The 23060-nt window shown below is 45.4% G+C and overlaps 1 protein-coding gene across 3 annotated transcripts in view; it reads left to right on the forward strand.

Annotated features, from left to right (window-relative positions):
• Positions 1-23060, forward strand: part of MAD1L1 (mitotic arrest deficient 1 like 1) — a 372656-nt gene that overhangs the window by 233458 nt on the left and 116138 nt on the right. For all 3 annotated transcript variants that reach the window (XM_054842372.1, XM_054842373.1, XM_054842374.1), the window contains one exon: positions 12701-12908. In XM_054842372.1, coding sequence (XP_054698347.1) covers positions 12701-12908 — 208 coding nt within the window. The remainder of the gene's footprint in view (positions 1-12700; positions 12909-23060) is intronic.

A 23060-nucleotide genomic window follows, 5' to 3' on the forward strand; every position in this document is an offset into this window, starting at 1 on the left:
GGGGAAAGTGATGATAAAAATCAAAGCCTGAATTTTATACAGCAGGAAGTACTGTGTTTTGAATGAGGTTTTGTGGGGTCTTAACAGTTTATAGGTTGACCTGGCGGTCATAATTCTGGGAAAACTTGGCAGTAAAATTTGAAATCATTGTCCCTTCACATCTCTGTGCAATATGTGCTTGTTGTTCTCCAGTCCATTAGCATGGTGAAGTAAAACTGGTGAAATAAAATCAAACAGGAGACAGGACAGTTGTATTTCAGCCCATTAAGTCGTGCACTGATGTCCAAACAGTTTCACGTCTACCAAATATATTTCAAGATAGATTTAAATTGGTTTGGGCTCAACTTTGTAGCAGTCTAAGCTTGAATAAAGATGATGTGTTGTTGGAGATGAATTGATAGAAGGCAGGTTTAGCATGTTGACAGAGTCATTTTGCTAATGGGCCGGTGATCCCAGCGTGACGTTCCTAAGCATTTTCCCCTATCTTTGGTTCAAATTGAGTTTAAGAAAAAATGAACGAATAGTAGTTGAAGCTTTGCAGGCAACCAAGAAGTGTTTTCCCCCAGTGGAAGCCAAGAAAGTGTATTTAAGCAGATGGTTGTGCCGATACAAGTCCCCGACGTGGACAGCCTCATGCAGCACGTGGGGTATGAAATGGTGGGGGGACGTAGCTTACGTCACCCACAGAGGTGCGGCATAAATCGAAAAACCTGCCCTCGTGCCAGAAATGGGTTTTTTCATGGGAGTAGAAGGGTTTAAATGGAAACTTTTCTCTGTGGACAAGGCTCAGGTGGATCCCTTGTGCCGTCCGCACGGTGTGGATGGCTGCCCCTCCTCTCCTCTCCGCTCCATCTGACCCTGCTGCGTTGGAGCTTGAAATTCCCCTTCTCAGCCCAAGAATTTATTCCCGTATGGAGACTTTCCGGGTCTCATCAGTACAATGGGCAAAGCAAAACCAAGTTACCAGCTCTTACTTTCTCAGACCATATGTAACTAGCAAGGGGTATTGATTTAGTTTTGATGTGATGTACTTTATAAATATGCATGAGGATTTAGGGTTATTTAACTGTGCTTTTTAATTCTCCTTGCATTGCTGACTCTTCTAGTCGAGGGTTTCTTTGTATGCACAGCAAGCTGCTCCGTGACAGCCCTGCTCTCACTGCCTGGGACCTCTCTAACGTTTGTTAATCCCAAGTCTGTAGACACTTTTAATATTCAAGGGATAAAAGGACACAAAGCGACGCCCTTCTGCATGGGGACCAAGGGAGCAGAGTCCAGCTCCCTGAGGATCTGGGTAAGGAAACCTGGTAGGGAGGAGGAAGGAGATGGAGGAGGCCTTTTCCATGCTCCTGGAGAAGGGGAAAAGAGCTCTTTTCATCAGGGATCCTACAACTTCCTTACATAAAGAAAGTAACCTGATCAAATGGTGAAAAGGGAGGGAAAATCAAACATTTGCCTATTTGCCCTGAGGAGCTGGAAGTGAATGTAGCCTCTGAATCGATATTTGGATGTTTCAGATACTCAGGTCTCTTACTTGAGAAAGAGCAGAGCAAACAAAAGAGGGTTCTGCATATTCAACATACCTAAGCGAAACTGCAGTAACTGTCTGGTGAATAATGTAGGTAGCTATATGGATAATTAAGAAAGGTATGTACATTTATATAAGTTTTTCTGAGATGTTGGAAGCTCCCTTATTTGCTCTCTCACTTCTCCCTCTACCAAATTATCCATTACTAGAGAAATTTCCTCCTGGTACCCGGTTGGACGTTGAGGTGGTATTGGGGAAGGTGAGCTCTCCCCAGGAACAAGCTGCGTCGAGACAAACGCCGCATCACGGAGAAGCGACTGTGACAAAGAGAATAAATCTTGGCAATTCTTCTCTAGCTCCTCTTCCCCTCGGTGTGTAGCAGGGACGCGTTTTGTTTTCCTTATTTTTTATCTTCTGCTTGGCCGAAGCAGAAGGAGCGTGGGAGGCGTTAACCTCTCGTGGCGAGAGGCTGCAGCGGAGCTTGCTTAACCTGGAGCACGTTTGCTATAAAACCCACTCAGACGCTGCCTGGCTGCTCCAGGAGACTGTCAGAAATGAGTCCTCCAAACCATTTGTGTTTGTCACAGTTTCTGTATGATGTGAAAGGAAACTTGACTTGCTCTTCAAGTGGAACTGCTTCCAGCTTGAGGCAGGGAATCTGGAAATGACGGCAGGTTTAGCTCTGTGCTGCGGCCAAGACCGAGGGTGCACGTGCATCCACTGAAAGGCAGCAGAGCTATTCAGGGTTTGTTTTGTACCCTGCCAGGTCAGAGCTGTACATGCAAGGGCATAGAATAGTACTTTTATATGCATTAAATTACAGGATCAAAACGTCCTGGTGTACTTGAAGCCTATAGGAAGTTTCAGTGTTGCTGTTAATGCTTGTCACTTCAACTGTCTTCTGTCTTTCTGTCTGTTGTACAGTATCTGTACGTGCACGTTCCTGCGGAATAAGAAAACGGAGCAGCAAAGTAGTAGTTAAATTTTTTTTTAACTATATGTACTTCTCTTGAAAAGCTAGGTTTGGTCTGACACTTCTCAAAAGTATTCTTAACCAAAGGTTGACTTCATTTGTATGGCAAAGTTGATAAAATGGTTTTTGAAATTCAGATCTGTGAGAGCCAGCATTTCTCACCATGAAGTTAAGTCTTATCTCTGAAAAAGAATTCTTGTAACTCAAACTATAAGCTCTTTGGGGCTGTTTTCAGAACCTATGTGCTTTTTATTTTCAGTGTCTTTATCAGAGGTTTTTGAACCATCACAGGTCTCCTCTGCATGCTACCAGAGTGTAAATAATAGCAACTTTTTATGGACTTTGTTTACTGGAAAGACAGGAATCCTTGACTTGAAAAACCTAGTGTCGAAACCCTGGAATTCAAATCTCTGGGTGGTAACAAACCCCCCTAGAGCAGACTGTGATTTTCTTCCATTTCTGTAAAAGGAAGCGCAGCAATTGAAAAAGACAGTGAACGTTTGAATGCATTTTTTCTTCTAGATTATCCCGACTCCATGCCACTTCCATGTCTTGTTGTCCTGACTCTTAACCTTCTTGTCATGTTTGTTTGCATCCCAGACCTCATCTGAATGCCTCACTCAACGCAAATTATAGTCTCGCATCCTCCAGGGGATAATGCATTTGAAAGTGGGTATAGAGAAATATCTCCTCTTTAAAACTGTACCTGAAGGGCTTCAGCACCACTGGTGAGACATTTTATTCTACTACTCTTATTGCAGCAGCGCCCGAAATGTGTTACATGTTGTACCAAAAGATACGGTCTGGTGTTAGAGCAGCGCGATTAGGGTGATTAGAGCTTTTTTTGTCTGCGATACATCCTAACTCCAACCGACTCTGTCTCATTGCTAATTTGCTGTAGAAGCTGCGGTAAAAGAGGGCCATAGGGAGGAATATCAATGAGTACGTGTAGTGTGGCAGATCAGCTCAGGAAGGGAAGGAAAAAGCCCTGTAGAAGTCTTTGAGGGAGGAGCAGCTGGTCCAGGTGTTGGAGGCGGCATTACTGATGGAGTAGGGAAGGTAACCTGGGATTACTCTTGTCATTGCATATGAGGGTAAGGATCTGAAATCTGTTGTGCTGGTGGGAACTGTAGAGGAGTTACTGGGGATGAAGAGGCATAACTCGGACTAACACAGGTTATCTTCACCTTCGCTGCTCTGGCAATGACTAACATGGGTGTTCAGGAGGCCGTAGAAGAAGGGTGGAGCAAAGTGTATGGACAAGAGGTCACATCACTAGGGCAAGGAGAAAGATCTTCCTGTTTTGGGGAAGAACTAGCAGGAGCTGGACTAAGAACTGGCTAAGAGAAGGATGAAAAGGTCACCCAAGCGAATTTCTGCTGCCAGGTTTCAGAGCTGTGCGTGCTGCAGGTGTACACACAAAGATGATGGAGGGAGAAATGTGGGAAAGAAGGTAGGGAACCAGCATGAGACCTGGTGGGAACAAGTGAGCCTTTGCCCAACATCCAGCACCTTCTGTGGGTTTTTTTCCCCAACTGTTTCTGATTTCAAGCGTGCATGTACTGGCAAAGCTGTGAGGAGCAGGTGGTGGTTGTTGCTTATTTGTTAGCTTGCTTTGTCTCATCTTTGCAATCCATTTTTGTTAATACAACTCCTGTTCCAAGGGCTTTAAAGATCCCTTGGTGTAGTTATCTTCTGCGACAGAGGGAGCTGGGGCTGGGGAGCGCGCTGCGCTTTGTGCACTGGGTACAGAGGGAATTCTTTGGGATGCGGTTTACTTTGGGTTTTACTCTAATCACTTTAACAAGCCTGAGCAAAGAAACAAAAAGAACAAACCCAAGAAACAGAATTTCCATTAAAATGGCATTTCCTGAGGTAGGATTAAGCTTTCTGAGATTGCCTTGTGCTGGGTGCAGAAATGCCTCCTATATCCTTTTGTAGGAGACAGTTGAGCAACCACATTTTTTTTTTTTTTTTAAAAAGCTGTTAAAGGAAAAATAAAATAAAGGTAGACCAGGAGAAGGTGCTCACCTGCATAGCCAGGCTGACTCTAGTTAATAAGCTACTGAATCAAGAGCTATAGTTGTTGGGGACCTTGCATGTGCCTTTCAGGTGATAAATTCCAATTTTGCCTTCCCACTGGTTTTTTTGTTCTCCATCTTTGAGTAAAACTTCCAACGTGTATTGATGCAGGACTAACAGCAGACAATTCTTGACGTAAATGCTGTACTGTTAACTGTAAGCTGAAGATAAATACATTCAGAGATGACTTCTAATGATTTGTGACTTCTCTGCTTTCATAATTCAGTAAAAGCAACAGGGTATTTATTAGCTGTGTGCAAAGCCCGTGCGTGTGCGTGTGGCTGTATTTACTCACAAATACCCCATGGGTTTTGGAAAAGCAAAACAGTAATTCCAGAAACGTGAAGCCTGGGGAAAGGTGTGCATTTCTGTTGCAGCTTGAACTATGTAACAGATCCGTGGTCAGGAGGAGGCACCGAATCCAAGAACAAGCTTGCAGGTCCCCAAAAGCAGCATCGGCCCTTCTAGCAGTGCAAGCATCAGAATCTTGGATTTTGCAAGAATTCAGTAGCTGGAGTCTGACACGGCAAGAGTCCGGCCAGAGGCCTTGGGTAACGTTTTGTCACAAAAAACCAAGAGTGAGCTGCAACCCACGGTAGATCTGGACACTGGGGTTTATTTTAGAACCAATGATATCAGACATTTTGCCTCACCTTGTTTTTTTGCACATTCGTTTGTTCGCTCCCCCGCCTCGGTGCTGCCTTCTCTCGGGCTCGACATCCCTTCCCCGCAGGGAGATCGCTGCTGGTGCGGGAAGGTTGGGCAGAAAGTCCTGTCTGCTCACAGTCACCAGTCGCAGTCCTTACTGGGCAAGGCCCTGGCCATCCCCTGGCCTTCATCCCCGTGCATCTCGCTGATCTCCAGGGTCTTCCTCCACTTCCAGCATCTTTCCTCCAGCCAGGATCATCACCTTCTTCTTTGCAGGCCCTCTTCTTTCTGGGACCACTTCTCTTTTTGAGAGTCCCTCTTTTCGGTACCACCTTTCTTTCTGGAACCCCAGGCCCCTGGTTTTCCCCATCTAAATATTCTAAATCATTGATCAGCTTCTGATCAGCCTCCTAAGCAGTGATTCTGTCTCATGTCTCTCTATCTTTGGAGGATTCAGGATGTATCACTTTTGGTTTAGTCCAGGTCTTACCAAAATTTACAACCAGGCTGTGCTTGCAGTGAGCAATTAGCATCTTCTGCTCGAGAGTTCAAAAGTTTGATTTCACATACATATGCCCAATTATCTGCCATGTGTTAGTGTTCACAATTTAAGCTACTTTTTGCCTACAAGAGGTAGCAAATGGAAGCAAGAGCATTCCCTGGCCAGTTGGATGCTTTTCAAACACTCCCCTTCCACCACCCCTCCAACTGATGCTTTGTTTTATATCTGTATTTAGGAAACTTTCCCATCTGTCTCCTACAGATAGATGCAGTCTTTATTTCGGATGTTCTTCCAAGGTAACTACTGACCCATTATTTCTTTAAAGCTGATACAATCAACTGAGCTCCTTAGATTGTTTCTATTTAAGTTCCCTGGTATTGAATAATGCGTCCCAGTCCGGAAACCTTGGAAATTTTTCTCTTAAGAAGTCAGCATGGAAACAAATTCCTTGGCTAAAAAAGCAGCAGTGTGTATTGCGTGTATTTGGGTGGCGCTCACTGTGTGCGAGAGTCGCACAAAGAAGAAATGGTCCTTTCCTTGAAGAGCTTCCAATCGTCAGCCTTTTCTCAGCAGGGGCAAGCACAATCTGTCGCATTGCAAGCAAGCAGCGATTAAACTCAGCTGTCCATATGCTCCGCCAGAATTTATTGTGCTGCTCAGAAATCACAATCTTTTAAGGTTGATAGACATCAAGACTAGTAAAAAATAAAGCACTTAAGCGCATGTCAGCCTCCTTTATGGGTTTTGACGACTTTGCTTTCAAATGCATTAAACAGGAGGAGCCTATGAGGATGTGAAGTCAGTTGAAAATCCTTGACAGTGCTTGCTGACATTGTATCCTGACAGTCATTGCCTCCTTGGGATGTATGAACTTCTTTAATTTCATTAGTGATGTTAGATAAACGTATTCACAACAGTTGAGACTATTCCCTTTGCTACCAGTTCTACCTTCTGATTAGAAATATCTGCAGCAGATGAATAAATCTTAAATGTAGTTGTTAAGCACTGAATGTTTCATCAAATGTAAAGCAGTCCACGTGGTTTCAAGTACTTTATTCTTACCTACGGGCCTGTGAAAGTGAGTCGAGTAGAGAGAAAAGCTTTTATAGCTCCTGGAGAAAGACATCCCTGAATTGGGACTGTGCAGTTTTCAAACAACCAGGAGGAGAGATGTCAGAATAAGTTCAGCCCTTTTCAAGGTGCTGTCCCTGGCAGCTTTCATTGTTCTTCTAAACAACTCCTCTTCTGAAGGAAAAGTTTCTGGTTTTCAGAGATTAGAGCAATCCTGTCTTCATTCATTGCTTTGTCACTTGACTGATTCTTCCCTAATGGGGAGATTACTTTGGAAGTTTCTGAGCTATAATTTCAACACGTAGACCAACATACTGACTGTTTGCCGATGATACACTTTTAAAAAATGACATGTAGCATCAGCACAATCATCTCCTTACTAGAGATTAGTAGACTCTCCTTACAGAGTCTTACTAAATAGTTCTGCCATGTCCCAGTGTGTGCTTAGAACGTATTGCATTAAAACAATATTTGTGTGTTGCATCTGCGGTGGCTGTCTTGCATAATGACTGCACGATCGGGACAGAAGCGGTGGGATGGTTCTTCTCAGTGGTCTGTGATAGACTTTCCCTTGTGCATACTCCCTTGTGCATACTGTTGGGCATGTGTCTGGAAGGCTGAGGGTAATGCACCAATACAACATTATTTCACAAATTTTAGAACGTATTAACATGTGGAGTCAACAAATCACCTCTGTAAAATGTCCCGTGCCCTTCTGAGAGCACAGAAATAGTTTTGCTGCCTTAAGCACCAAATCAGCTAGTTAGCATCTTGCTTTCCAGGAATGAATAATTCACTGTAGTATTGAGTGTCAACCAGACTTGGTTGCAATCAATCAAGGTATTTATTGCTTCCTCCTAAATTGAAACTCAGTGTACATTTTTCTGACAAATCTGAATTACTGGCTCAATGTTATTCCTTGAAAGAAGAATCAATGAACGCCAGCAGTTCTCTCTAGTTCAAGTTATTTACTCTTCAGCATCACTACAATTTCCAATTTTTAAAATATTGGAAAAAATGGGGGTAAAGAGGGGCTGCTGCTGAGAAACTAGCAGTAATGTATCATCTTTGTTCTCTGAGACACTGGCCATGATGTGCTGATGAGCAAAACGATCTACCAAGTTATCTACTGAACGAAGCAGGGGCTGGGTGGCTTTCCAACAAAGGGACTGTCTATAGGTCATATATTGATTGCATCCCCTAAATGTCTCGTATTTCTATATAAAGGCACCATGAGCTTATGTGGATTTGGTCAATTCTCACATTCAGGCCAAATTTCCAAACCTGAAGCACGCTTTTCATGCTTCTTGGAGAAACCAGGGATACAGTACCGTTTGTTGCAAGATGTTTTTTAACTCTGTTAAGCAACACCTCCTTGCGTGTGTTGGTTCAGCACAGAAGCAGCATCTGGAGCTGCTCCTGGGCGGTTGTTCTGCAAGTCCCAGCTCCTGTTCAAAAAGCGTGACCATCTCTTCTGTACCACACCTTTCAAATGCCACTGTTTGGTCTTCCTCATCAGTGACCCTAGATTAGAAACGATTTTCTAAAAGGGCAAATCTGATTTAGGTCTTCTCTCCCAGTGCCTGAAACACTGTTTTCCAGGCTTCTGTTGCAGAGCTGAAAGGACAAAATTCTGATCAGTAAGACTAATTGATTGTGGGGGGAAGAGCAGTTGACAGGGAAACCCACAGCAATTTACATTTTCTAGAGCTAAAGGGATTCCAGGAGGAGGTTGGTTGCTTTCTTCAGTCCCTAGTTTCTTACCAGCATTAGGGTTTCATTTCCTTCAAACACTAGTGAGATTTTAATGGTGTTTTACTGTCTATTTAGCAGTTTCCAGCCATGACTTTTCCTAGAGCCAACCTAAGTCACTCCCAACCTTCAGAAATGTGGAAAAGCACTCCGAACGACTGAAGTTGTGATACCGTTTTGGCTGTCTGGTATTACATACGCATCAGACCGATCCCTTTCATCAGAAATTGGCTCTGGTCTACACCATTTCTATGAAAAGCATCCTGCATTTGTGTGAAAATCCATAGGATGTCAGTAAATTTCCTGGAGACTCAAGTAACGCTCTGCTTGGTGCAACTGTACGATCTGTTGGTGAGGAGGGTCATCTCTGAAGACATGTTTCCTTTTCAGTTCTACCATGGTGCTGCTAAGGAGCCTCAAACTGGAGACCACATCTGTCCGTACCTCTGCAACCCTCACATACTGCGTCTTCAGGCTTTGTTGTCTGGTTTTGGGCTTCAGGTGGTAGTTTCTTGTGGGGTTTGTACAGGATCTAGCACACTGGGATCCCTGTCTCACATGGTTTCTGTAGGCATTACTATAGTATGAACCAGCAGCACTAATATTTTAGCTGTAGGGAGAAATATGCTGGTTTGATGTGTGCTGCGTAGAATAAAGAGAAAGCTACTGCCCCTAGCCCAAAAATGTGAGTAGCATAGCAAATATGTTAGTGATCTCCCAGAAATGTTAAACGAGGTGGATTCTACCACAGCCTTTGTATCACAGTGGGTTTTTAAGAGATTCGCCTGTCTCAGTGTAGCACCAGACTGACATGCTCAGGAGCACCGGTGAGCCCCGAAAACAAGGCTGAGTCCTAGTGCTGAGTTTTAGAGCGCGATTTTTCAAGGGGGCGTGTTATGAAAGGAGAGGATAAATGGGCTGAAAGAGCCAAAGCACTGCAGCTTCATGGCAGGGCTTTATAGAAAGGCCAGAGAGATGTTTTAAAAGAGTAAATAACCTGCAAACTAAACAGACTAGCACAGCGTGGGTTAAAGCAGTCCCGGCAGGAAGGCAGCAGCAGTCTCCAGGTTTGCATGGCTTTCCTCCACACTGAGACCCTTCTGCTGTCTCGTGCCTTTGCGTGAGCGTCTGCGGTGACGGTGCAGTATGAAAGCGCAGGCGATCTCTGTGCTGCGCGCTCGAGCCAGCGTGGGGATGGCAGCCGGGGCGAGGAGGTGTGATCTCTGCCTGACCTTGGTGCCGCAGCCAGCGAGGGAGACGGGGCCAGAGCCGCCCTTCACGGCTTGTCAGAAATACCGCGGCACCGGGCTGCGCAGGGAGAAGAGGGCTCCGCAGCTCTGATTTTTAGAGCAACCTTTTGCCAGCCAGTGTAAACCCCATTGCAAACTTTGGGGTTGCATTTCTTCCCTTGAAAGGCAAACAGGAGAGTGAGGAGTGCCCTGACCTGTCGGGAAGAGCCGTGAAATGCAAATAGCACGAGAAGTTAGATAGCTGGGTGCAGAAACAGGTTTGTAAATGCCAGTGTGTTGCTGGGGAGAGTATATCTAATAAGTTGCTGTTACAGCAATCTTCGTGCTCCCTCTGTTCAGCATTTCTGAGCTGCTGCATGGGGTCCCGGTCCTTCAGTTCTCTCCTAAGTTTCTCCTGGCCAAGGCTGTCAGTGGGATTATTTCTTCTCTTGATCCTGCTGGCCTATCTGTCAGGTCCAGGCTGTTTTTCCCAACCTCTCTGTTGAAATGGGGTCATGAAGCCCCGTTGCTGTGGGGCTCGGTGCCGCCCTCCCAGATGCTCCCATAGGTCTCCTGAGCAAGGCTTGGGCGATGTGAGAACGGGCATCACCTGCCCAGTACGTGGCCGAAGCCACAAAGTCCACGAACTCTGACTGCAGGGAACCTGCACAGCTTGGAAGGGTACCCGAGGTTTCTGTGCCTTAAGTTTCCCTAGTTCTCTGGAGTGAGCTCCTTGGGCCAGAGCAGCTCTTTGGGGGTTCCCATGTCCTCCTGCGTGAAGGGGTTCCTCCCCCGCCCTCTTTGCCTGGGACGTACAGATACAGATATGATCTCCCTTTGGTTTTACCTTGTACTTAACACTGTGAAATAGTGACCCTGTCTTCCACCCAGATGGACAGGTGTGGTTAAACTGGTTTCTCACAAGGACCACCATATCGGTTGCTCAGAGTACAGGTATGAGGAACAACCATACCCCCTTTATTTTTTGGTCTGGGAAACACAGCAGTGAGAGCATCCGTTGGTTTCCAGGTACATTGATGCTTTCCATGCCAGTCGCACTGGAATCTAAGGTTTCTAGTTGTCCAGTTTTAAAGGGTATTTTTGGCGGTAGAGTCAAGGAGGCATTAACCTCGTATTCACCAGCACATGGACCCCATGCTCTTGACCAAAACCACCCCTGGAGTTCACATCATCTCCTCTAAAGCTCTAAATTGTGTTTGCACTTTGCCTGCATAACTGCCGGCATCCTGCCAGGCTCAGCTTTGGCTGCTTCTCCTCCACAGTGGGGCCCATCTGCCTGGCATGGCCCTGGGAGCCAGCTGCCTGCTGGCGGGGGGGAGCCAGCCTCGGGCACCGCAGGGGACCCGTGAGCACCACAGCGCCCGCGCGTTGCTGGCTGCGCCGCTGGAGCCAGGCCCCGACTCTGCTCGTGGGCACCTGCGTCTCTGTGGGTGAGCACACCTCTTCCAGCTGCCGCCTTCTGCCCAGCTAACATCCAGAAAGTGAGGTTTTAAAGGGGAGTTTCAGGCTGGTTCCTGCAAGAGAGCACTGGAAACAGCTGTGAGATGTAGCAAGAATCGCATGTGAGCATTAAAAGTGCCCAGCTGGCTCTTACCCGTGGTCCATCCAGCCCAGAAGAGCCTCTCTGACCGCAGAGATGGAAGATGCTCTTTTGGGAGAGCCCACAATCGTGGCCACGCTCCCCAGGGCTCTCCCAGCAGCTAGAGATGCCAGAGGTTGCCCCCCTGCCCTCCCCTGGCAGGGTCCAGTGACGGAGCTGTTGTCCCTGGATTTGTCCAACCCATTTCTGAACCAGCGCTGCCTCTGCTGCCAGGCTCTGGGGCACCGAGTTTCGGTAGTTCACTCCCTGCTGTGGGCAGAGGTGCTTTACACTATGTGGAAGGAGCATTTTCAATAAAAAATGTTTGGGAACGGGATCTTCTGGGGTCTCCTACCAGCAAGGACCAGCAATTCAGGATGAAGTTGCTCAGTCTCTGCTCTGGTTTGCATGAAAAAAACCCACATAAAGTTCTAGCATGTCTTTAATGAAAATGAAATTATAAAATTGGGATAATGCCTACCTCATGCTGCTCTTGAGGGTTAATTAATGTTTACAAAATCACTTTAGGTCCTGAGATTTAATTGAAGGAAAAATATTACCATATAAAATGCCTTTTTATGCAGGCGGTGCTATAGGGTTTCAGCTGGGCAGAGTGCCGCGGAAGCCAGCATTAGCACATGCTTTACTACTTTTATGGTCGTGAGGTTTCCTGTAGTTTATATGGAAATTGTCTCTCTGAAATCACAAATGTAACATCAGTGTTTTCCTCTCACTTTGAAAGAATATTAATTTGCTGTCTTAGGACTTGACTGACTATTTAAACTGCTATAAATACAGCTCACCTGTGAGAAAAAAAGTATAAAATGAAATGTATGTTCACTTGCTTGGGATGAGCTGATACAACGTGCTAACGACTCCACCGTTGGAGTCATGTGGATGTTGCTGGCTCATACGAGTAATAAATTAAGCTGGTACTGGGTGTCCTGCTGTAGTTTAAGGGTGCGTCTGTGTGTTCATTATAATCTCCTGATACCAAGAGAATTAAAATACAGCTATAAAACTTCATTTCTGGAGTTAAATCTAACTGTGGAGGTGTCAGCCAGGGAGCAAGCTCTGTTGCGTGGGGTTTTTTGTGTTGTTTTGTGGGTTTTTTTGTGAAAGAGAGAGTAGCAAGAGAAGGAGAAACAATACAGGCTTTGGCTGACTTCAGCTGTTGGAATAAAACATTATCACTGCATAAGCGCCCTTCTTCTGCTATAACCTTTTTTGTCTTTGCACAAAGACTGGTACAGTTTGGGTGGACTTGGAAGTTGGATCCGTTACTCAATCTGCTTCTGTTGTTTCTGCCACGCAGGGTGATTACGACCCCAGCAGAACCAAAGTTCTTCATTTCAGCATGAACCCAGCGAGCTTGGCCAAGCAGCAGCGCAAGGAGGAGCAGCAGCAGCTCCAGGAGGAGTGTGAAAGGCTGAGGGAGCTGGTGAGGGTGCTCGAAGGAGGAGGCTCCATCCCTGGGAATCTGGAAGGAGTTGGGAGTTTTCAGTCACCGCAAGAAATTGCAGGTAGGCTGCTGGCTTCTGGTCGTGAAGATGCACTTATTCATCCGTACTGCCAAAGGAACTGAGTGCAGAAGCAGATGGAAACATTGCAGACAGCGTGCTTGATGGAACAGTTATAAAGAAAATGAAAAAAAAGCTGGGTTGATGCAGGAGAGAGTGAATGTGTGGTGGCAATCGTGTGGCAGTTTGGTACAGAGGGTAGGTGGTAAGGATAAATAATAATAATCCACATAATTTGCTGATGATAAATGAAATACCAATATAACAGCCTTCATAGGCTGGTGCTGCCGATGGAGTAAAAGGAAATATTTCCTTCCTTTCAGGGCTGGTTTAGCCCTTGAGGTAGTACAGACAGCAGGAAATAACTTTCATAGCTGCAGGGAAGCAAGTGGTTGAAATCTTTTCAGACCTGGCTTAAAACAAATTAATATTGTTTATCAGTGTATATGTGCCCCATTAATCACAGCTACATTCAATACTCCATGAAAATAGAGTACATCTTTCACCGAGCTAAATACATTTCACAGAATCTGTGGCTCTCCTCCAATACAGTCTGTCTTCCCTTCACACACCTGAATGAGACTTTTTAGTACAGTAACCCCGAAGTCAACACCTCCAGACATGTTCTCAGACTCTGTAAATCAAGGTAAGGATATCAATAAAACGTGACCCATCACCTACAACACTGCGAGGGGACCAGGCGGAGTCGAGTCGTGCCGCAGAGCCCAAGAGATCTTACTGCTGTAACTCTCTTGCATCTACCTTGCCCTCAAAACATTTTTGTTAGAGAAAAATAAAAGAGAGCTGAAGGTCCGCGTGGAGCTAACCCGTTGTGTTCCAGCAGCACGTACGTGGTCAGTGTCCAGAGGTCAGGATCTTCTCTCGGATAAGGCTAAGAGGGCAGAGCTTTCCTCAAAGGCCATGCGTGCTGGAGACCCACAAAATGGCAGAGCCCCGGTTTAAAGAAAACACACAGAAGAAAACATCATTCACTGTTACGGCACCAAAATTCTCTGAAAGCAGCTTGCTTGTTTTCCCATTGCTCAAACAATAGTACTTTATTACTGCTAAGAACATGTTTGTTTTGGCATCTGATAGTGGATTATGGTGCTATATAGCCGTAAAAATGCAACGGTGAGAAGTGTAGATGGGGTGATTTATAAAGTGAAGAGCTGACGGGATGTTAGAAGTACAATGACAGTTTGTCACTGTTGTTAGTGGATGCTCTAACGAATATATAAGCATTAAACGCTTCCCGAACGTTTAAGGAAGGCTGCCTTTGCCTGTAGGAGCTTCCAGTCTAAGACACCGGTAAGACTCGAGCAGTTCTTGGGGATAGTTCTTGCATTGCAATTTGAATTTGAAATGCGCTGGGTTTTAAATTACAGCAGATGCTGCTGCCCAGTGCCCTTGTCTGTCGTTATGCCCCCGAGTAGCCCGGCACATCTCGTGCTGCAGATCCACGCGCTCACAGAGCCCCTCGAGCCCCGGGGGCAGAGTGCCGGGCAGGGGCAGAGAAGATGCAGAGGTGAGGTCGACTCTGTGTCTCTGCCACTGGTGAATCAACCTCTGGGGTATCATCTATGATAATTAGACCATTTCTTCTGGGAGAATGCGTTTCTCACGTATAGCTCCTGTGATTTGTTCATCATAATTATTCTTCTGCTGCCGTTCATGCAGTTGCTTTTAGCTGTTTGTGAGGCGTTTCTGTGCTGGGATGTTACCAGGTTTGTCTTTAGCACGTAAGGGATGCGTTTTTAAAGCTGTTTTCTGCCTTTGATTCCGACAGGGAAACAAACAACTCACTGGGTTTCAGGGTGTTTCTAGCCTCTTATATATGTGATGCTTTTTTTTTTTTCCTTTTGCCCCAGTCCTGTGCTACATCATTCTGACTTCTGGTCACCAACTCAAATGGGAGAGAGCATCAGTTGCAGAGCCTAGCAGGGTGGGAAATACTTCAGTATCATTTACCACAGCCACAGGAGAGCCCTTTGCATTCTCAGAGTGTCTGTAAGTGCACGTGGAAGTGGTTCATGTAAACAAAATGGGGAAAAGAGCTGTAAGTGAAGGATGGAGGAGCCCTGCGGATGTCTGTCTCTGACACCGGGGCATGTGTACAGTAAGCCAGGTTTTGTGGAAAGATCTTGGGTTTTTTGTTGTATTTTTATGCGCTTGTCTGCATCGCTGGCATGCACGAGGAATGTTGCCATAAATAGTCCTAAGCCCTCCTTTCTGCTGTGGGAGCATTCAGCGATATGGTCTGATGAAGGAGACTCTGTGTCTTAGGCTGTGCGAGAGATGCTGAGGATGCTCGCTGCAAGGTTAGCAGGCGTATCTGAGCTGGCTTTAAATTAGCCAGATGAATGCCAGGTTTGGCCTCTTTGCTGGGGCAGGGCAGAGCTCCCGGCGGGTTAGGGGGCAGCTCATCGAGCTGCATCCATTTTTGCATTGAGCCCATCCTGCTTCGCTCCCTCAGCGTCCACGGTGTGGATGGAACAGCTGTTCCAGGAGTGGTTTAACAACACGGATTCGCGTGGCCAGAAAACTTCCGCTGTCTCTCTCTGGATGAGAAATGGAAGATCCAGCTTTCGCTGTTTTCTTAGGATCTCAACAGCTCTGCCCACAGAAACGGCTGCCATACGCCTTCCATTTTAAGTGTCTTTTCAAGGTGTGAAACGGGGAGCACGTGGCAGAAACTCCCTCCGCTCTGTGTGTCCCTGTGCAGTTGGCTGCCTTGGGGAGGGAGGTTCACTGTGCATAAGAAGGGAGCGGGTTTCACGGAGGTTTGTGGAACTGTTTCTGTACAAAAGTAACAAGAATTAGAATTTTTCTTGCACTGCTATCTGTCAGCTGCAATACCCATATGTCTGTTTATCCATCTCGCTTGTATGACACATGCAAGAGGCAAAATCAGCTCTCTGAGCTTTTAAGATGGGATGTCCCTCGTGTCAGAGGTGAATGGGGCAAAGGGAGATGGAGGACAGAGTAGGAGAAGTGTGGGGAAAAGCTGGGAAGACAACAAGGTCATACGTAGGTTTGCGTTTTGCCTTTTGACGGATAGAGGTAGACGTAAGATTTTATTGTCCCATTTTGCCATATACCCTGAATGGCTCATTGGCAGAGGTCAGGGATTTGGGTGGCCTCTAGCCAGTCAGGTTTGCTGCGTTCAGCAAGCTTATGTGTTCTGCAACAATTACGCTTAAGGTTTAAGGAATTATAATTATACCAACCAAAAAAAGGCATTAAGGACAATGATGTTGATGGTTTTGATAATAATGTATTGGCCGTTATTAAATTCATTCATTGGGCTGGAATGCAGCACGTTTTTTCTGATCATGGTTCCGACTCCTGGATAGGTAATAAGGAAATTATTGCTGTGGACGTTAAAGCTCATTAAATGTGACTCTATTAAAAATCAAGGTTATGCTGGACTTTAAATCTCTTTGAGCATAACCGGCTGGAGGCTGCAGCACAACCTGGCAACTCGCCACGTAGTTCAGTGGTCCTTTCCTCTCATTTATGCCGTAAGAGTCTCTGTTAAAATGGGCACCAGGGCTATTGCGAAGGAGAGGTTTGAACAATGTGATCTATAGCAACACGCCGTCCTTTTTCAAAGTCTAAATTTGCACGTGGGGTTGTGCGGTATTAACGGGGCAGATCTGTGGCAGCCGCATTACGGGGCTGGGCTGTAACTTTATGGGTGTTTTGTTTCTCTCGCGGTGCTGCCCGGGTCTGGTTGTGTAAGAGGAGAGTGCCCCAAGGTCAGGCTGCCATCTGGGGAGAGGCTCGGAGTCCTCCCGTCTCTGAAACAGGGATGCAGATTGTAACAGCTTTGGAAAGGTGGCGCAGGGCATCACTGCCCAGACTTGGAATCTGTTCCAGTTCTGCATTTCTTTCCCATACTCTTCACACCTTCCCCCCCCCCACTACCTTTTTATATTTCGGGCTGCATCTTTGGCTTTTTTTCTTCCAGCTCCATAGCTTTTCCTGTTTTTTCTGTTTCTCTCCAGGCCATTTCGGTTTAGCTGTTCCTTTTTTTTTAATCTTGTCTGGTCCTGGTGGGCCTCTTGATTTTTTTCTTTTCTGGCCCTGCTAGAGACGTTCAGTCTTAGTTGCAAGCAAATAGGTAGGTGGCAGCTAATAGGGAGCTGACAGAAGTGATGACTTGTGTATTGTAGCAAAGCATAGGTAGAAATGAGAATGCTTCAGGTGCTGATTATTTCCATTTGTGCTCTTATCTTAAAAGTGGTGTGTTTGAAGGTAGGAATGGGATGACCCCGTGGAAGCTGGATCCTGCCTAAAGAATGCAGTAATGTGAATTTTCCATGAGCTGTCATGATTTATTGCTATCCCGTAGGTACAGTGGAGCGTTCCTTCTTTCATGCAGCCTCTCCCTGTGAGAAAGAGGAAAAGTGGTTTTAATAGTCTTTCTGTTGAGAGACAGGCTGGCACCCCTACCAGGAAAGAAGATGGGGAAATCAACTCTGATTTCAGCCATCTGTGGAGAATTTTGGAAGTGAACTATTTTCCTGAATATAATCCCACCAAAAAGGAAAGCTACTCATCCATCTCAATGATTTTGGTGTCCTTTTTCCTACTTTTCCCTAACAAGAGAAAAGGGGGTCCTTGATGAAGGACTGAGGAATCTCACTCTAAGGCAAGTGCTTGACCCTAAAAAAGATGCTACATCTGGCGTTCAGCAGAGGCTGTCTCCAGCATCACTGCCATGTCATGGCCTCGTAAAAATGTAATTAATTGGAATTAAATTGGGTAATGAATTAATATTAAAATAATCTAATCTTCTTGAAGTGACAAGTCAGAGATGGTAAAATTTTTCACTGTCCCAGCATGCTTGTGCTTCTGATGAATGTGGTTTTGACTACAGAAGGTGACAAAAAAGGAGCAGATGGAATTTAAAAGTTGCTATTCTCTATCCACAGTTAACTGAGCTGTTGGTGCTTGGAAGCCTTGGTGCTTCCCACCATCTGTGTATAGGAGATGCACACATGATGAGGGCTGCACCTGCAAATGAAACCTGAGTCCACCTGATGAAGGATTTTTCTGTGACCTTAGTTGTTGGTGGGTGTGCGTGTGCTAGCACAGCATCCGTATCTCGCTTTGTGCTGATAGCTCCCAGCATCTCGCTGCTCAAACAAGGTTGGGCCAGGTGGGTGCATAGAGGGCAGCGCTGCTTCTGCCTCTTCCTAAAGCAAAGGATTCATTAGGTGACATTCCTCTTGATGACGTTTAGCATGCCAATTGCCCTTCAGTTTGTACCGAAGAATTGCCCTCTTTCTAAAGAGACGCAAGTGAAGGTCCAGGGCATGCGCTGTCTTCAAATCTTAAGGGACTTTTGGTAAGAGCAGGATGTTAGCCTTTGTGCCCTGCCTGTATTTCAATAACGTAATTGCTTTCTGCATATCCCAATTTCTTCTGAAGTTTACAAAGAGCTTGTCTTTGCCTCTGGTGTTTTTCTGGGCACTGACGAAGTTCTGTCCCCTTTCACTCCAGAGATGGCTGCATGTTCTTGATGGGGGGCAGAAATCATTCCCTACCGCTACCTGCGTAGCTTTAATGTGCAAAACACAAATGATATGGAAAGTAGCGCACAGGACGAGCGTTACTAGCAGCAATCCTTGGGAGCTGCTTTGCCTGACCCACCCGGATGGAGCCTGCCTGCCTTCCCGCGCTGACTGCAGCCGAAGCGCAGTGCCTCCTTGGGCAATCCCTCACCTCCCAGCTAGTTATTATCGTTATTGCTTTTATGGTGCTAGTTTCTCTACTGCAAGACATTTAGACCAATCTGGGACCTGAATAGTATATTAAGACCGGGAATAAGCTGGTAGTTTTAATAGAGCTTACTTTGATTTCCTTCCTTATCATCCATATGCCTTTGTCCGAGCCAAGCGCTGTAGGTAACGAGGTGGGGCTGCTAAATATACCCCTTGTCCTAAAAGGCTATAGCCAAGTTGGGACCTCCTGTACTTCAGTACTGACAGCGTCACAGCAGGTGGTGGGCAGAGTCTATAAAACCCTCTTACATTACAGTGATGTCAATAGATTTGGGCAGGCTAGCCACAAGGGGAAAATACCTTGAAGCCTTCGTGTGTTCTCATTCAGCAACTGTGTGGCCTTTGATGGTAAATGCTCTGCACTACTGAAGTCAGCGCAGGCGCCTATAAAGAACCAGGTTTCCTGGCTTGAATGAAAGTGTAGTACCTCAAGAGGGCTAAAGAAACACTTACCAGTTAAAGAAAAAATTGCTTTTATCATATATAGCATTTGTCATCCAGATAGATTCCCAAGTCTTTTTGGAGATAACACAGATATGAAGTCATGCAGCACTGAATATATTGAAACCACTGTGCCCTGCCTGTGGCAGCATGCCATGAGTCTGTTAAACAACCGGAGAGACTTGCCCCCGAGCACAACTTCATCTGTGGGCTGTGAACAGCCGGGACACGAGCGGGCAGACAAGGGTTGCTGACCGAACAAACCCCCGAGGATGCCTGAAGCCTGCAGCTTCTTGTGAAACTGTGATGGGAGGTGCCAGTGAGACATTGCTGGGACTTTCAGACTCCGTCTGCTGTCCGGGGAGCCAGAGGTTTGTAATAAATCCTGTAACGTAGTTCTGTTGTAGCTACTGAATGTGTAAAACCTGGTGTCAGTCAAAGGTTACTACCCAGACTGTACTTAGCCTTCACAAAGAGCGAAAGAGCTGCTGGATTTCCTCCTGGCCCCTCTTTTCCACCCAATTCACGTGTGGTGTTCCTGGAGGCCTTGCTATTTCTGCTTTTGTAAGAGGCAGCCTCTGAACCTGCATAGTACCTCCACGCAGCTCCAGTGATTCCTACAAGGGCTTTTTTTTTAAAGCATCTCCTACCCTCTTGCTAGGCACTGTGGAGAAGTTGATTACAAAATATTTAGTAAAAGCAGAACCCTTGCTCCAGAGACAATAAAGCCACTTTCCCAAGAAAGAAATACTAAAATAAGTTGAGAGGGAGAAGGAAATGGAAAAGAAAATAAAAAAGTATATGTGGTAAGGGGGACCAAATTCCAACACTGAACTATGAGAACGTCTACAGTGGTTTCTGTAGCAATATGAGGAAGGAGGCTCCCAAGGGAAGGATCTCTGGCCTTAGAAATCCTGCCTTGAGTCTGGGTGTAATGGAAATGAGTAGCACTGCAAGAAAATACTGCTGGGGAGAAGGCTGCTTGTTTCCTGGGCAGACACGTTTTCCTTATTCAGTACTGATGCAGTGAAGTCGTGGTGTTACATCTGAGAAGGAAGAGGTCACCTTTGCTGAGGTAGATGGGAGGGTTAGAGGTAGCTAACGTCATTATGGACAGGCAGATGGCAAGGTTAGAGATAAGGTCTGCGACCAGATAAATCAAGGAGAAATGTGTGGAGAAACCTGGGCTGACAGGGAGTATTCTGTCTCCTCTTGGCTTACTCTGTATGTGGCTTCGGAGGAGAACCAGTGATAGAAACAATATTTTTAAGCCTGCTGTCTTGGGTTTCTAGTTCCCAGTCCATCAGTAGCTGGGTGATACACGGAGTGGCCATGAGGAAGAATTGTTCTCACTACCAGAAGTAGTCCCCAGAAGTAGCTGTGCTCTCCTTCATTTATAACCGGGGAGGTTCAGAGCCTTTGCAAGCAGAGAAGTCAGTGAGCAGCCGAAGGACCAGAAACCTTTCTTTCCCATGTTTTAACCCCTTCCCACTCCCCAAATCCCTATAAAACACCATCACATTTGTACCATACAGAAACTGCCACATTGCAGATAGCACCCTTCATGGCCACAGTTCTTCTACATCCCTCTGGTTCTTCTGTATCCCTCTGTGCTGATGGTTTCTTTATCAACCGGAGACAAACCAACAGGCTGTTGAGCGTTATGGGTCTTGGTAAACTTTGGCAGTTGTGTTTTCCTGCTTGGGTACTTGAGTCAAGCTCTCGGGAGTTAGCTCTTGCCTTCTTGGTGGCTGTGTAGCAGTCAGGATGCTCCCGCTAGATCTCTCCAGTCCGGCATTTCTCCCGAAGGGAAGGAGATGCAGTATTACCTGCAGCTGCCCTTTGGATCCTGCGGGGTTGTGATACGAGCTGCCTCTTACAGCAGTTTGCATCACAGAGCAGCTTTTGATTAGGACCGACGTGCCATAAGGCCTCTGGATGTACAATTGAAAATGCTCTTTCATTGATCAGCAGAATTGAGAAGAAAGGCTTGTGCTGATGTCTCAAATTCAGGCCGACGCGATTTCCCTGACATTAGAAAAACCAGCGTGGCAGAGCGCTCCGGCAGGGGAGAGCCTCAGATCTCTGCATCTTGTCAGTGTGTTGTTTCTCTTGGAAATTAAAGCTCGATGCCTTTGTGAGCAGTAGAGTGTCATGGAAATCTAGTTGAGGAACTTTGCGAGGGGTGTCGAGGTTACCGGGAACGTCTTGAAAAGCCTTGTGCTGGCAAGGTCAATGTCCCCTTGGTTGGGATGTTTATTAGATTCAGGAAAGATGACAGGAATGGGAAAATACTGAACTTATTTACACTTTCCTTCTCACTACTATCCAAGATGGCAGTGTTCTTGTTATGGCAGGTTTATAACTGGGAAAAAATTACTGAATTTGCTGTTTTTCTCTGGAGTCCTCATTTCAATTTCCAGGTAAGTATCCGTGGCTGGGAGCTGAAATCTGACTGCCTTCACAGAATAAATATGCTGAATCCCAAATGAGGTGGGGTGAATGTGTAGAGATTGAGAAATAAAGTATGTCTACTCGTTCCACATTTTAAAGGGGGAACATACAACTAAAATTCAGAAGCCGAGGGATAACTTTTTGCACGGGCTGTTTTGCTGGTTTACCTACCTGTCTCTGCGGGAAGCTGTTTTTTCCTGGGAAATACTGTTTTCCAGTTGTGTTCCAAATTTTTCTTTTCACTTGCTCTGATTGTTTAGGGGCTGTAAATGAAGTAAAATAAGGCTGTTTAAATATTCTAGAGCAGCGGCTGTATTTAAGAAGTTTATATTTGATGAGTAAGTTGATGACATTGCGTTATGTGAATTTGATGTGCAAACTTGTCACTAAAGTGTAAACATAGTGACAGCAGGACCAGCAATTCCCAGCCTAATCAAGTAAGCCGAGTAACACATTCTTTGAGCTATAGAGTAATAGAGACTGATTTACATATTAAAATGAGAGAAGCTACACAGATCCAACAATTAAGTTGATATTTTAATTGCATAAAAGTCAGGAGATTCAAAGTTATGTTTCCTGCATCAGTTCGTTTGTCACCCACATGTATTTGTAGTCTTTTCAATGACTTTATTTGGTATGAAACTAATGTGGATTAAAATACATGAAATGTTAGCCATGGAAGAAAGGAGAGCTTTGGATTTGCTGGGTTAGAAAGCAGACTAAGAGAACTGAGAATTTCTTGGTCTGTTTAAAAATAGTACAAACAAATTCCAGGTAATTTCTTTCTTAATATTGTAGTAGACATGTTGGGAGGGAGGGGGAGGGAGCTATATTCAAATGCAGTGGAAAAAATTCCCGTTGATCTCAATAGACCTTGAATTATATCCTTAACTTCTTGTTTTCTTTTTAAGGAATAAGCTTTTATTTAATTGCAAATTCACACAAATGCACTAGTACCACTAAGAATTACATCAATATATGGATTCTGTCCTTGGTGTTTATGCTGGTTTCACAGTACTGATCTTGCATTCAGATAAGCGTGCACGTATACAGCTCCCCTTATCTCCCCATGCCGATGTGCTGATATATGAATGCTTGTTCCCTGCGCGCACAAAAAGCTATTCACACGCCAAGTCTGACGATTTTTTTGTAATCCTTCTTTGAATTAGACTACAAAAAGAATGTGTTTGAAAAGGTTAACTAATGGATACGCTTTTCTTCCTGATGAGGAAAAGAAAAATGGTGAAGTGCTGAAAAATGGTCAAGCAGAGTTTTGATCAGGCTTTTCTAATCAAATACATACTAGGCAGTGAGCAAGTAGGAGAAATGTTAATCCATAGTGGATTTATTTGGAATGGAGAACATTTATTTGGAAAGCAATCAGCGTATAAAAGCAGACACTTGTAATTACTTTGCCATCTTAATCATGGCACTGACATCAGTACCATGATGTGATAACGTTGTGATA

The sequence above is a fragment of the Grus americana genome, chromosome 15 (assembly GCF_028858705.1).
Source record: "Grus americana isolate bGruAme1 chromosome 15, bGruAme1.mat, whole genome shotgun sequence".
In the NCBI taxonomy this organism is placed as follows: domain Eukaryota; kingdom Metazoa; phylum Chordata; class Aves; order Gruiformes; family Gruidae; genus Grus; species Grus americana.